Here is a 13,674-nt window from a genome sequence, read left to right on the forward strand (position 1 = left end):
CCTGTTTTATGCTGGCCCTTTTTTCTGTGCTGACCATATAACTTTTACTTTTCTTTTGAACCTAACCTAATGCTGCCCCTTAACCCCAAATACTGTCACCAATATTCTCTACTTAATTCAGATTCTTAGGAGGGTATTTTTTCATGTTTATAAGTTTCTGAAATCAAGAAACATAGTACATCTGCACCTACATATGTAATTATCTTGGAAAATTTGTTTTTTAAAGTGGTTAGTTTTTTTAGTGGTTGATAATGTTTTATAATCGAACAAATGCATTATGGTACTTTATTTTTTTGCTTACTTATTTCCCTTACTTATGGATTGTAAATTTTATAAGGATAAGAAGTTAATCTCTGTATCTTTACCTAATGCATAGTACGATTTTCATTAAATAATTAGTTAATAAAGGCTATGGACTAATCTGAGTAACTTATTGGTTTATTACTTGACAACTCTAGCAACTCTGTTTTGTTTTTTCATATAAAGTGTTTCTCGGGAAACTCTAAAAAGCAGGAAGAAATCAGATTACAGTCTAAATAAAGTGAATGCCCCTATCTTAACAAATACAACGTTGAATGTAATAAGACTTGTTGGTAAGTAGCTACACATTTAAAAACAAAGAAAAAGAAACATTATAACAGTTAAATTAGTTTGTTACTGAATGACTTTTACTTGTGGTTTTCGTTGTCTGGTATACTGCAGTGCTCTCTGCAATAAGGGATTTAAGGTTATCATATGTCTATGCTTCTCATTTTATTTTATTTTATTTTATTTTTATTTTTTATTTTTATTTTTGAGACGGAGTCTCGCTCTGCCGCCCAGGCTGGAGTGCAGTGGCCAGATCTCGGCTCACTGCAAGCTCTGCCTCCTGGGTTCACGCCATTCTCCTGCCTCAGCCTCCTGAGTAGCTGGGACTACAGGCGCCCGCCACCTCGCCCGGCTAGTTTTTTGTATTTTTTAGTAGAGACGGGGTTTCACCGTGTCAGCCAGGATGGTCTCGATCTCCTGACCTCGTGATCCGCCTGTCTCGGCCTCCCAAAGTGCTGGGATTACAGGCTTGAGCCACCGCGCCCGGCCTTATGCTTCTCATTTTAAATGTTCCAAATACTATAATACTAATAGTAATGCCAGTTTCTCTTTTTAAGTTACCTGTTTATTAAGTCTTTGTATCTTCCAATTTTTCTAAAATATTTCAGTTAATTGAAATGTGATGAAAAATTCTCTAGGTAGGTTAGAGGTACATGTAAGATAAGATAGTACCATTTCACATTTATACAATATTTTTCTACTTTGTTGTTTCATAGATCTTTACAGTATTCTGTCAGGCAGAGTGAATAGTGACTTTCTGACATTTTCAGACTTAAGGGATTTACAAGCTAAATGTTCAGATTATAGGAAATGTTGTTCTTATTACAGATAAGACATTTATTGATGATTTTGTAGAAGGGAAACAATATGAAGAAATGACATTTTAAATATTCGGGTTTGAGGATGATGTGGATTTTTTTTTAATGTCAGTATTTCAACATCTTGTATGTTTTTAGCCTTTCTATCTCACTAATAAGTCTATCTATTTGACAAATAAGTTATGGAGATGTCTTCTCATATTAACCTTCATTATTCCAATCAGGAATTTTAGTGGTTTTCTATAAAAATCTCTATCTATGGAGATGGTATTTACCTATTGCCTTAGCTCTGTTGAAATAGTCCATGTTCTTTAAGATAATTATTAAATGTAATTAATGAATAGGATAAAATGTATAGAATGCTTTTTAGGAGTCACGGTTTCTCTAGAAAGAGCAAAAAATGTTACTGAACTGAGAAGAAAAGAAAGGTATACATTTTCATGATGCTCAGAAAAAAGGATAGATTCTAAAAAGCTATTCTGTGACTAATTATTGCCAGGAAACTAAGCTTTTCTTCTTCTTCCAAGAGAACTGACTGAACATAGTGTCAGAAATAACTCTCTAGAATTTGTAGAATCAGAATTGGAAGAGTGCTGAGAGGTCATTGGTGTAAGTTCCCATGAAGTCGGTTGTCTTTCTGTAATGTGGCTGTCTAGCTTCTGTTTCGTGATTCCCAGTCACTGGAAACTTAGTGGTTTGCAAGACTACTCATTCTATCATTAGACTGATTTCATTAGTAGAAGTCTCTTCCCCAAGGTAAACCAAAACCTGTCTCTCTGTGTTCCTAGCTTTTGGTCTGTCCTTTTGGTCTAAGAGTTCTGCCCTTAGAAGCAAGAAGAATAAGTTCGTGCTTTAAAAAAATTTTTTTTTCTATTTCTATTTATTCTGTTCTATTTCTTTTATCTTCTCTTTCTTCTATTCTTCCATGTGATCACTTTTCAGATATGTGGTGGTAGTTGTCCTGTCCTTCCTTTTCTCATACCAACCACCCCACGATCCATTTTTCAGGCTTCATGGGCTCAGTTCCTTTATCTTGTCCTCACTGATAGAAATTCAGACATTTCAGAATAATTGTCATCCTCCTTAGCCTTCTAGACTCAGCACTTTTCAGTGTCTGAACACATCACTTGAGATGTAGTCAGCTTTTGCTAGATTATGTTGAAGTAACAAGCAGCTCTTGGTGCATCAATGACTTTCAACCACAAAGTTTTATTTTTCACTCGTGATACGCATTGTCTCCTGATTATATGTAGCTCTGCTCCGTGTGTCTCTTCATTCTAAGATGTAGGTTGAAAGAATAGTACCAACCAATCTGGAACATGGGAAGAAGAGCAAGAGCAAACTCTGTTATGACTCCTGAAGCTTCTGCTTCCATGTGTCACCCTTGACTTCCTCTGACATGTCATGGCCAAAGCAAGTCAGGCTTGGCAAAGGGAGGGAGAAGTATGCTTCTGCCACAGGAAGCACTGCAAGTCAAGTGGGCAGGACTGTATCATGCTCTTATGGGAAATTGGGAAAAATAATATAATTAAACACATCTAAACAGTTGTTTATATTTTTTACCTTACCTAGTTCAAAAGGGGCTGGAGGTAGTCATGTTGCTGTTTACTCTGAAGGCATATTTTCATAATAATCAAATAAAATAAAATACAAGGATAAGGCAAAGTTGAGGAATGGGCACATCATGCTTTATCATTCATATTTAATGCAGACATCAAATACAGTGCTTAACTTCTTGGTAGGCATAAGGGAATTCACAAAACAATGTATTCCACTATCCTTATTATCTGTGAAAAAGATACAGGCCTTTATAATAATGGTAGAAATATGCTCCTGGTGCTGAATTCAGACGATAGTAACAACAAATTCTTATATGAAGATTGCTGATCAACATAGTGGGCCTTGCTTTTGAACAGTGGGTTTATAGGAACTGAGAAAGCCACATTCAAGAGCCTTTAAAGTATGGCACAGTCCTGAATAAAATCTTACTCTGTGAAGAGAATTTGACTATTGCAATTTCAGCTTTCTACACTACCATATCTTTTACTGGACTTGCAATTAGGAAACAATGCCAAGAATGACAATTTAACTTTTATATCTTTTCATTTAGGACTGGGATTAGGTGCTGCCATTGTCACCTCAGTTGGGATCCCCAGTAGACTTTTATTCTTATCATTTTCTCTCTCCCTGGGATGTTTTTATCTTCAGTTTTTAGATATATACAAAACAGAACTTTAAGGAAGCCACTGTCTCAGAGGTCTCTGACTAGTAAATGCACTATTCCATCCACTGTTGTTATTGCATAGAAGTGCCTGAAGATTATAAACTGGCAAAAGTCATGCCTCTTCCTACAAAGGGAAAAGTATGGTTATGTAAATAAGACAGATTAATTTTTGATACTTGAGAAGATGAAGAAACTAATTATTGAGTATTTCGGAAACACATATTAGAACATTAAAGGCATATTTAAAATGTCCCTTTCAAGTAGTATTTACTTGGCAGATAATTAGCAGAGAGTAAACAAAAGAGTGTTAATGGGGCTCCCTTACCCCAGGTGGTAACTAAATTTATTAGAAAGGCTCAGGGAGGCTTTGCACTAGTGGAGAGAACTGATCAGAAGACTTGCTTGTATTATATAAAGAGAAAATTCTGTCAGCCTGATGGTTTCTTGCAGACAGAGAAAGAGAAATTTTAGGAAATGTGTCTCATCAGTGAAATAGCCTTGGTATTCATGGTTCTCTCTCCTGGAGACAGCTCTCACTTGAGCAGGTATGATAGGTCTGAGGAGCAGGAGCTAGATTACCAAAGTCCATGCTTATAACAACTGCCGACAACAACAAAATTACCACTTTAGTAGCTAGAAAAAAATATACCCTAGCACGTGCATCAGTATTTAAAATGAAAATAGGATATGTGCATCTAAGGGATATTTAGGTGTAATATATATTCTTTTAGGTATAATATACATTCTTTTCCTTGGGGGAAGGTAAAATACTAGATGACAGACTGTTGAAGTTTCCCAGCACTTTAGTTTGCTGGCATACTCTTTATCATTGAGCATTTTAAATTGAAAGGTAATGCATGAAAGTGGTTAAAAATTAAAATACCGCAAGGTATAAGCAGAGCCCCTGAGCTGCAAATCTCCTTCCCCAGACAAAACGACTCAGTTTCTCCTGTTTTCTTCTGGAAATATTAGTGTTAGTACAAATATATTTAATATGTGTATCTCCTCTCTCCTATTTTTTTGTTGTTGTTTTGTTTGTTTCGAAAATTGGATTACACTATACTGTTTTTATGTTTTTGTCTGGCTTTTTTACTTAAAATATCTTAAGGTTACACTTAAAATAACTTAATGTATTACTTAGTATGTGTGGATTTCATTCTTTTTTCCTATTGTATAGATGTAATATTATAAGTGCCACAATTTATACGTCTTCTACTTTTCAACATATAGGTTACGTCATTTCATACTACAAACTGCGACAGCAAGTATCCTTGAAGAAATATCTTTGTGCATATACCGATAGAGCTATAGAACAAATTCCTATAAATGCTTCCTCTAGCTGGATGAAAGAGTATATACATTTCCAGTTTTGATGGACATTCTCAATTTACCAATGAGGTTACTAACGAGCTTACTAACAGAGTTCTGTTAGTTTACTCATTCATCAACAGTATTTGAGGGTAGCTCTTTTCTTAGTCTCAGCAACACTGTATATCCTCCAGCTTTGGGTCCTTGCTAGTCTGATAGGTTAAAAATGCCATCTCATTCAAAAATGTGTTTAATTATGAGTGAATTGAAGCATCTTTTCATATGCTTAAAAGACATTTCTATTTACTTGCGAACTACTTATATCCACTGCTCATTTTTATGTAATAAGGAAATTATAGGTTTTAATTTCAACATTAAGGAAATCAGTTCCTTTTTTGCCATGTATATTGCATCCATCAGTTTTAGTCCAACAGATTTTTTGTTTTTTTGAGTCACTACTTTGTTTCCAGCTAGCTGTTGGAGATACAGTCATGAAGAACCCATAGTCTTTCTACTTAAGGAACCCAACGAGGGAAATAGCATACAAATAAAAAAAATTTACAGTGTGTTGTTATAAGCATAAATAAACAGAAAAGAGGCGAGAGAAAGAATGATGATTAATTTTCCTTTTTGGGTGGGAAGTGAAAGGACTGATTCACTGTGGGGACTGACACCCTAATTGAGTTTGAAAGATGAATAAGTTCTCATAGATGAAGAAGTTGGTAAAGGCATTTTGGACAGAAAGAACATGTGCAAGACATGATGTATTCAGAGACCCCAGTAGTCTAGTATGCTGGAATGTAAGAAACATGATGGAGGCTGGAGGCAGAAGCAGGGGAGACGTGACGAGAAAGATGGGCAAGAACCGATTATCAGAAGGCCTCATAGACTGTCCTATGCAGCTTGGACATAAGCGCCTTCAGGGATTTCTAACAGGGGAGATACCCCAGCAGATTTGTTGTTTTTAAAAAAGTGTAAATAAGGGATTGACTTTGGCTAAGGGGAAACTGGAGAAGGTCAAAGACTGGATGGCAGACTGTTGAAGTCTCCCAGGCAAGGGATGATGAGGACATAAGCCTGGATATGGATGGCAGTGGCCATTGTAATAGAGAGAAGGGCAGATTAGAGAGATTTTAGAAATACAACAGACAGAATCGGTGAATCAGTGATGAGCGATCACTCAAATTTTAGGATTGTGCGATTAACTAGTGATAATGTCAGAAATGAAAAAGGAAAGATGAGAGGAAGACCAAGTTTGCAGAGCTGATGATAGGGTAGACTTTGGACGTATAGAGGTACCTCTGGGACGTTTAAGTAGAAATAGTCTATAGGTAGTTACATAGATGGATGTGGAGGTCAGGAGAAAAAAGATGATCAGGATACATAATTTGAGTCATTGTTATAAAATAGTTAAAACCGTGGTAGTGGATGAGTTTATCTTGGCAGAGGCTCTTAACCTTTTGAGTTCATAAAAAATCAGACAGAAGTTCTACTACCCTTCCTACACACAAAAATGTATAACACAAGATAGCTGAGTGTGGAAACCTAGGAAACAGTAGTGGATATGGATATATTAGAAGGGCAAACACAAGATCAGACAGTGAAGAGGTCATGAATGAACAGCAGAAAGGCAGGAGAAAAATTAGGAGGTGAAGTAGAAGTCTTGAAAACCAAGGCGTGAGAGCCTGTGAAGAAGAAAGAAGAACTGTGCTTTATTGTTTTATTCATCTTTTATGGTGATCTAGCCTTTGATTTTTAAATTTTGGCACGCACCAGAATCACCTAGAGGGCTTGTTAAAACGCAGATTGCTGGCTGGGTTTGGTGGCTCACACCTGTAATCCCAGTACTTTGGGAGGCCAAGGCAGATGGATCACTTAAGGTCAGGAGTTTGAGAGCAGCCTGGCCAACATGGCAAAACCCTGTCTTTCCTAAAAATACAAAAATTAGCCAGATGTGGTAGGGCACTCCTGTAATCCCACATACTTGGGAGGCTGAGGCATGAGAATGGCTTGAACCCAGGAGGCAGAGGTTGCAGTGAGCCAAGGTTGCAGCAAGCTGAGATTGCACCACTGTACTCCAGCCTGGGTGACAGGGCAAGACTCTGTCTCAAATAAACAAACAAAACACAGATTGCTGTCCCCCACTCCCAGAGTATCTGATTCAGTAGCTCTAGGGTATAATCTGAGAATGAGCATCTTTAACAAGTTTCCAAGTAATGTTGATGCAGCTGGTCTAGGGACCACACTTTGAGAACCTTTGGTTCCTTTCTGTTATTTTCCTAATTGAAATGTAAAACAATGTGTATTTAACGGGAAAATTCTTGACTGCATAATTAAAATGGTAGCTTCTTTTGTTTTTTTTGAATATAAGTTGTTTTTAAAGTATCCTTGTTTCAGATATTTGGATAAAATTAGAGTTCAATGAAGTCATAGTGTAGTCTTACAGAAGTATCACAATACTTTTTTATGTGTTTTAAAATTTTAAAACCATGTTTTATGATTATCTTTTAAGCAAACAATACTTTCATATGTAATGTTTAAGAAAAAAGTTTCTCATTCTCTTTAAACTACATGCTAGTATTTCTGTTTATAATCATATTATAATAATGATATAATTATATCATTAATATACTATAATTAATATACATTATATAGTATATATAATATGTACATTAATATAATAGTATGTAGATAATATATACACTATACTATATATTATATATATGCTACTATATATACTATATGTAGTATAATATATATACTATACTAATATATATACTATATATTATCTACATACTAATACTATAAGATAATACTATGAGATAACATATATTTAGATGTTATTTACATGAATTTATATTTTTAACATTTAAAAATATTTTCTGAATTGCTATCTGTATGTACAGCCTTATCTTTTGAGAGCATAATCCTAAAAGCACCATCCCTCAGTACGTGTCACAAGAAAATGACATTGGAGATTTGGGGGGCTAAGATATAATATTTAAAAAATAAAACTGGTAGCCAGGCACTTAGGTAATGGACTTGTTAATTTTTTACTCTGGTCTTCACTTCATTATTCAGTACCTTTTTCTGAATTGTCCAAGCTGAACCAACTTTCCTTTCCTTTATGCCTCCTTTATAGCTTTTCCAGTTTGTCTTATGTGCTATTATGGCTTTATATGCCATTTATATTCATTGATGGTTTCTTAAATTAGTGTACTGAAATAAGAATAATGACTATTCTTCCGACTCAGAATCTGTTCCTGCTTGTGTCCCATCAGGTTATAAACTCCAATAGATGAGAGCCTTAAATCATTTTTGTAGCATCTATATGTGGCACCTGGCCAAGTGCTTTTTACTTTTGTAGGAACCCAATAGATGTTGGACTGATAAAACTTAATTTTTAAAATCTTCAATATAGGAGAAACCCATTTTCTCTCTTGTCATATCCACAATGGGAAAAATTTCTCCCCCGTATTTCCAGCATTGTTATGGAACTCCTACACTCTTTTACAAATGACACTATACAAACAACATCAGTTCTCTTTTCCAGGAGTTTCCATTTAAAATAATTTCTTTGAAAATGTGTAAGTTTAATAGAGTAAAATACAATATATTTAAGAAAATATTTATTTTTATAAGTTTATATATAGATATATAGCAAAAGTAGAAAAGCAAGAGAAAAAATGATACACACAAGGTACTGCCCATTCCCCTGAATCCTAGCCCTGTGAAATCTTGGGTCAGAGGCCAAGAACATTTCTTTATCACTATATCATTCAAGAGCACAATATCCACCAGGTGCAAAGAAGATATCTTTCTCATTCCTTTTTTTGGAAGATGCCAATATCGTATTCCTTTTCCTCTAAATATATAATCAGATATAGTCACAGAAAAAAAAAACAATAAATTAAACTTCTGCATTTACAAACTTGCTAATGTATTTGAAGCATTCAAGTGTGGTAACCATACTTCTCTCTGTGTCTCCCACTGATGAGTTGGCTAAGGCAGGCCCACTATTCATTCTCTTGTTTCTAGTTCTTGTACATGCTGCTACTTGGTTGGTTTCTTTGCCAGTCCCTCTGTGTATCTCTTCCTCATGGTTTAGTTATTTCCCAGAAAAGACTGATAAGAAGTAAATGTTTGAATTCGTGTCAGTCTGAAAAATGTCTTTTTTTTTTTCTCTTTCACTTGAATGACAATTTAGCTATGAATAGACTTGTAGATTAAAAATTATTTTCTCTGAACTGGAACTTCTAGCATTCTATTGTGTTGCAGATGAATTTCTCTCTCTGTCTGAAAGGTTTTAATGTTTTTTTCCTTGATGCAGAATTTTATGTTGATGTGTCTAGGTATGATTTCTTTTTCAGTAAGTGTGTTTGATAGTTTGTGGACTCTTGATCTGAAGACTCCTGTGTTCCTCAGCTATTACTGACACTAGTATTTCTTTGATAATTTCCACCTTTGTATTTTCTTTGTTCTCTCTTTTTAAAACAATTTCCTCCATTACTAAAATTGGTCCTTTATATCTGTTTTCTCAAATGTTTCCCACAGTATTGTCTTTTACTATACCTTTTAGGAGACTTAATTTAACTTTTTATTTTAAACATTATATTTTTACCTTTAAGAAGTCTTTTATATTCTCTTTTTTTGATAATCTTTTATTATTGAGTTCTACATAATTATTATATTTCTGTTTTTAGCTTGAATTATTCTGTTTTGTTTGGGATCAACTTTTCTTTTTATTTTCACACTCTGAGTTTTCTTTGTGTGCCTGGTGATTTTTGATTATCTATTTAGATTTAAAATGGAAGGCTTACATAGCCATTGTGGGTTTCTTGTGAGTAATTAGAACTATGTTCGAGCTGGCTCTTTCTCTTCAGTAGAAATTCTGACTGGGAACTTCGTGTGAAATAGGAGAGGGCTTGGGTAGATTTACTGGCAGTCTTTATGGGGACGGATCCTCTAAATCCCAGAATTAGGTAGAAGCCTTAGCTTTTCAGTTTTTTGTTTTTTTGTTTTGTTTTTAAGTTCGTTTGCCCCCCCGTCTTTTTTTTTTTTCCTCTCGGTTTGTTTATCATTTCTTTCTTTTTCTTTTCTTTTTTTTTTTTTTTTGAGACGGAGTCTTGCTCTGTCGCCCAGGCTGGAGTGCAGTGGTGCATCTCCGCTCAATGCAAGCTCCGCCTCCAGGGTTCATGCCATTCTCCTGCCTCAGCCTCCCGCATAGCTGGGACTACAGGCGCCCGCCACCACGCCCGGCTAATTTTTTGTATTTTTTTTTTTTTTTAAGGGTTTCTATTTTGTTTTGTGGGTAAATTCTAGCAGCCTACACCTCTAACTGCTGGAGAGGAGAGGGGAATAGTGGTGGTGCTGGGGAATGTAGACTGATAACAGCTTGTCCCATGTGAACCTGTAGCTTGATCCTTTTTCAGCCCCGTTTCTCACTCCTACCATTCCAGCTTGATTCTAAGTAGTTACTGTCCTAGTGAATAGCTTCCACCTCCTTTGTGGCCCTCTTATGGTTTTATTGCCTTCTTATGTTTTTCCATCAACCTGTTCCTATCTACTGTCTGTCATCTAGAACAGACGTTTTGAGATGTCAAATGTTTTGAGCTGCTGGCTACTTGTTTTTGTAAATAAAGTTTTATTGGCACACCCATGCTCATTTGTTTGCATATTGTCTTTCTGGAGCTGCTTTTGTGCTACATTGGCATAGTTGAGCAGTTGAAACAGAAGACAGCAGAGCTAAATAGTTACCACAGAGACTGTGTGATATGCAAAGCCTAAACTATCTACTCTTGGGTCCTTTACAGGAAAAATTTGCCCATCTCTGGTCTAGAAATGTTTTGACATTTTTCATTTTCTTGTGCTCAAACCTACCAGCCTCACCTTCACACCCTCTTCATAGATAAGTATTAATTCATTGTAATGTTCTCTTTTAATTCAGTAAGATCTGAGGAGGCATATAAGCCTCCTCAAGCCTCCAAATGTCTACTGTCTGCCTGTTCTGTCCTCTTGAACTGGAAAGACAGAGTCCTCATTCTTATACTCTGTAATATACTGATGGTCTGCTTATTGATTATTGTCTTCCATGTATGACCTTTTGAGGTGCAACAGCCAGGACTGTGTGTAATTCCTTGTTCCTTAATACAAGGCCAAGTATACAGTAAGCCTTCACAACATGTTTGTTGAATGAATAAATTAATATCCTTATGTTTGAATTTTCTTTTCAAGGTGGTGAGGAACAGCTATTTTTTTTTCTTCTGAATACACATGTAAAATTCCTTTACCTATTAATAATTCATTTTTATATCCTTTTTCAAGATTAGGTGTATAAACAATGGTTAATCTTATCGGGAATGGAGAGGACCTCGTGTTCGAGAGGCATGCCAGCCTACTTATTTGCATTCTACCTCTTTCTACTTTTTCATGTTTGTTTTTTTTTTAACTGAGTAATGCAATATATTATTTTTTCTTCACAACGTTGCATTATTTTATATGTTAACAAGTTGTGGCTTAAGTAACCATATGTTTTGTAGCTGAGGAACTACCTGCATAATGATCCAGAGTGTTTTAGGAACAGTATATTTCAAATATTTTTCAAATGTGATTTTTCAAGAAAATGTCTGACTGTGTGAAATGATTGCAAAGGATGATTGTGAAACAGAAGAATTTTAAAATAGGAATAAGAATAAAATCTTAGTTGAGTAGTTTTTACTGTGTTTTGATGTATATTTTTGTTTGTGTTTCTCTTCTCGACCATCTGACTATTATTTAAAATCATTTCCCACATAAATTAAGAACGACGCACTAAGTTCTTAAAGAAATGATTTTGATAGTAGACATTTCCATTGGAGTACATTTGTCATTTCTTGTACTGCAGTGAATGTGTTTTCTCTTGAGTCATGGTGTCTTTAATAGTACCAATTTAAAATGATAGCAGTACGTGAAGTAGAGTCAGCACCTGAATTATTGGCTTATTTGGAAATTAAGTAAATGGCCTCTTTTAAGATCTTCTGCAGAAGAAAGTATAGAGCATTTTTAATAGCTATGTTTCTTTTCCTATTATTTCCCATAAAGAAGAAACAGAATTGGGGACTTGTAGTTATTTGTTATTTGATTCATCCCATCTCTCTTGAACTCTTCCAATACATTAGCAAGTTTGTAAATGCAGAAGTTTAATTTATTGTGTTTTTTTTTCTGTGACTATATCTGATTATATATTTAGAGGAAATGGAATGAGATATTGGCATCTTCCAAAAGAAGGAATGAGAAAGATATGTTCTTTTCACCTTGTGGATATTGAGCTCTTGAATGATACAGTGATAAAGAAATGTTCTTGGCCTCTGACCCAAGATTTCACAGGGCTAGGATTCAGGAGAATGGGCAGTACCTTGTGTGTATCATTTTTCCTCTTGCTTTTCTACTTTTGCTATATATGTATAAGCTTATGAAAAATAAATATTTTCTTAAATATATTGTATTTTACTCTATTAAGCTTACACATTTTCAAAGAAATTATTTTAAATTGAAACTCCTAGAAAAGAGAATCAATATTGTTTGTACAGTATCATTTGTAGAAGAGTGTAGGAGTTCCATAAAAATCTGGGAAACAGTAAAATGTAGTCAGTGGAAAATATCATTGTAGTATTTACATTAGTATTCTTCAGTATAATTTTCCAAGATGATGGAACTATTCGTAATCTGTGCTGTCCCATACAATAGCCATTAGCCACATGAAACTACTGAGTACTTGAGACATGGCTACTGTGAAGGAGTGCAATGTTTCTTTATATTTAAATATTTTAGTACAGTAATTTTATTGTCCTTTTGTAATTATAGACTAACATTTTAATTTTGTTCTACTTAATTTTTGATTCTTTTTTCTTTCCAGGAAAATATATGCAGATGATGAACATTCTTAAGCCAATTGCCTTTGATGTTATTCATTTCATGTCTCAACTATTTGATTATTACTTGTATGCAATATATACCTTTTTTGGTCGGAATGATTCAGTAAGTCCACCTTTAGAGGGAAAAAATTTTTCTTCTAAAATTTATTTTATAAATTTCAAAGTTTTTTGTTCTCTTTGTAGAAGATACACAAATAACATTATTTTGGGGAATGCATAAAAAACAAAATTATTGATACCAGCTTTCTGTCTGCCTTATTGCCTTACTTTTATATTAATTTTAAGCTTTCGTATGCTAAACACATTCAACTTTTTGGAAGAAAAAGTGCAATGTCTGTTTCTAACTTTGACATGTTTTGGCAATGAAAAATGTACAGATTGCTTTATTTAAATCTGGCTCCATGTAAAATACAAAACAGTAAATGAGACATTTTAAATATTGGCTAACAACCTTAGCAGTCACTAGTACATCTAAAAGATAATGAAAAATATTTATTAAAATAATTGAAAATCTGAACTGAGCCATCTACCTGCCATAGAATTAATGTTTTTCTGCACCTCCTTTTTGCGTTTCCAAAACTGTTATTGAGTATATCTTTTTCTACTACTCACAGAAAATAACACAATATTAGGCAAGTAACTAATTTGATACTTTAAAATTAATTATGTGATTTGCATAGATGTTTGACAGTTTTCTGTGTAAAAACATTCCATTGAGTCCTATGAATATAATACTGTTATATTTCACATCTTTTTAAAAATGTAAATTTCAATGTATAACTACATTCATTATATAAATATTTATATCCTTGCTGTGACCACA

The 13,674-nt window shown here is 34.4% G+C and overlaps 1 protein-coding gene and 1 long non-coding RNA gene across 4 annotated transcripts in view; one reads left to right on the plus strand and one right to left on the minus strand.

Annotated features, from left to right (window-relative positions):
* VPS50 (VPS50 subunit of EARP/GARPII complex) overlaps window positions 1-13,674 on the plus strand; it is a 118,194-nt gene that overhangs the window by 77,825 nt on the left and 26,695 nt on the right. For both annotated transcript variants that reach the window (XM_021936035.2, XM_021936036.2), the window contains 2 exons: window positions 487-593; window positions 12,833-12,954. In XM_021936035.2, coding sequence (XP_021791727.2) covers window positions 487-593; window positions 12,833-12,954 — 229 coding nt within the window. The remainder of the gene's footprint in view (window positions 1-486; window positions 594-12,832; window positions 12,955-13,674) is intronic.
* Window positions 1-13,674, minus strand: part of LOC103883077 — a 48,576-nt gene that overhangs the window by 20,514 nt on the left and 14,388 nt on the right. The window lies entirely within an intron of this gene.

This window comes from Papio anubis, chromosome 4 (genome assembly GCF_008728515.1).
Source record: "Papio anubis isolate 15944 chromosome 4, Panubis1.0, whole genome shotgun sequence".
In the NCBI taxonomy this organism is placed as follows: Eukaryota; Metazoa; Chordata; class Mammalia; order Primates; family Cercopithecidae; genus Papio; species Papio anubis.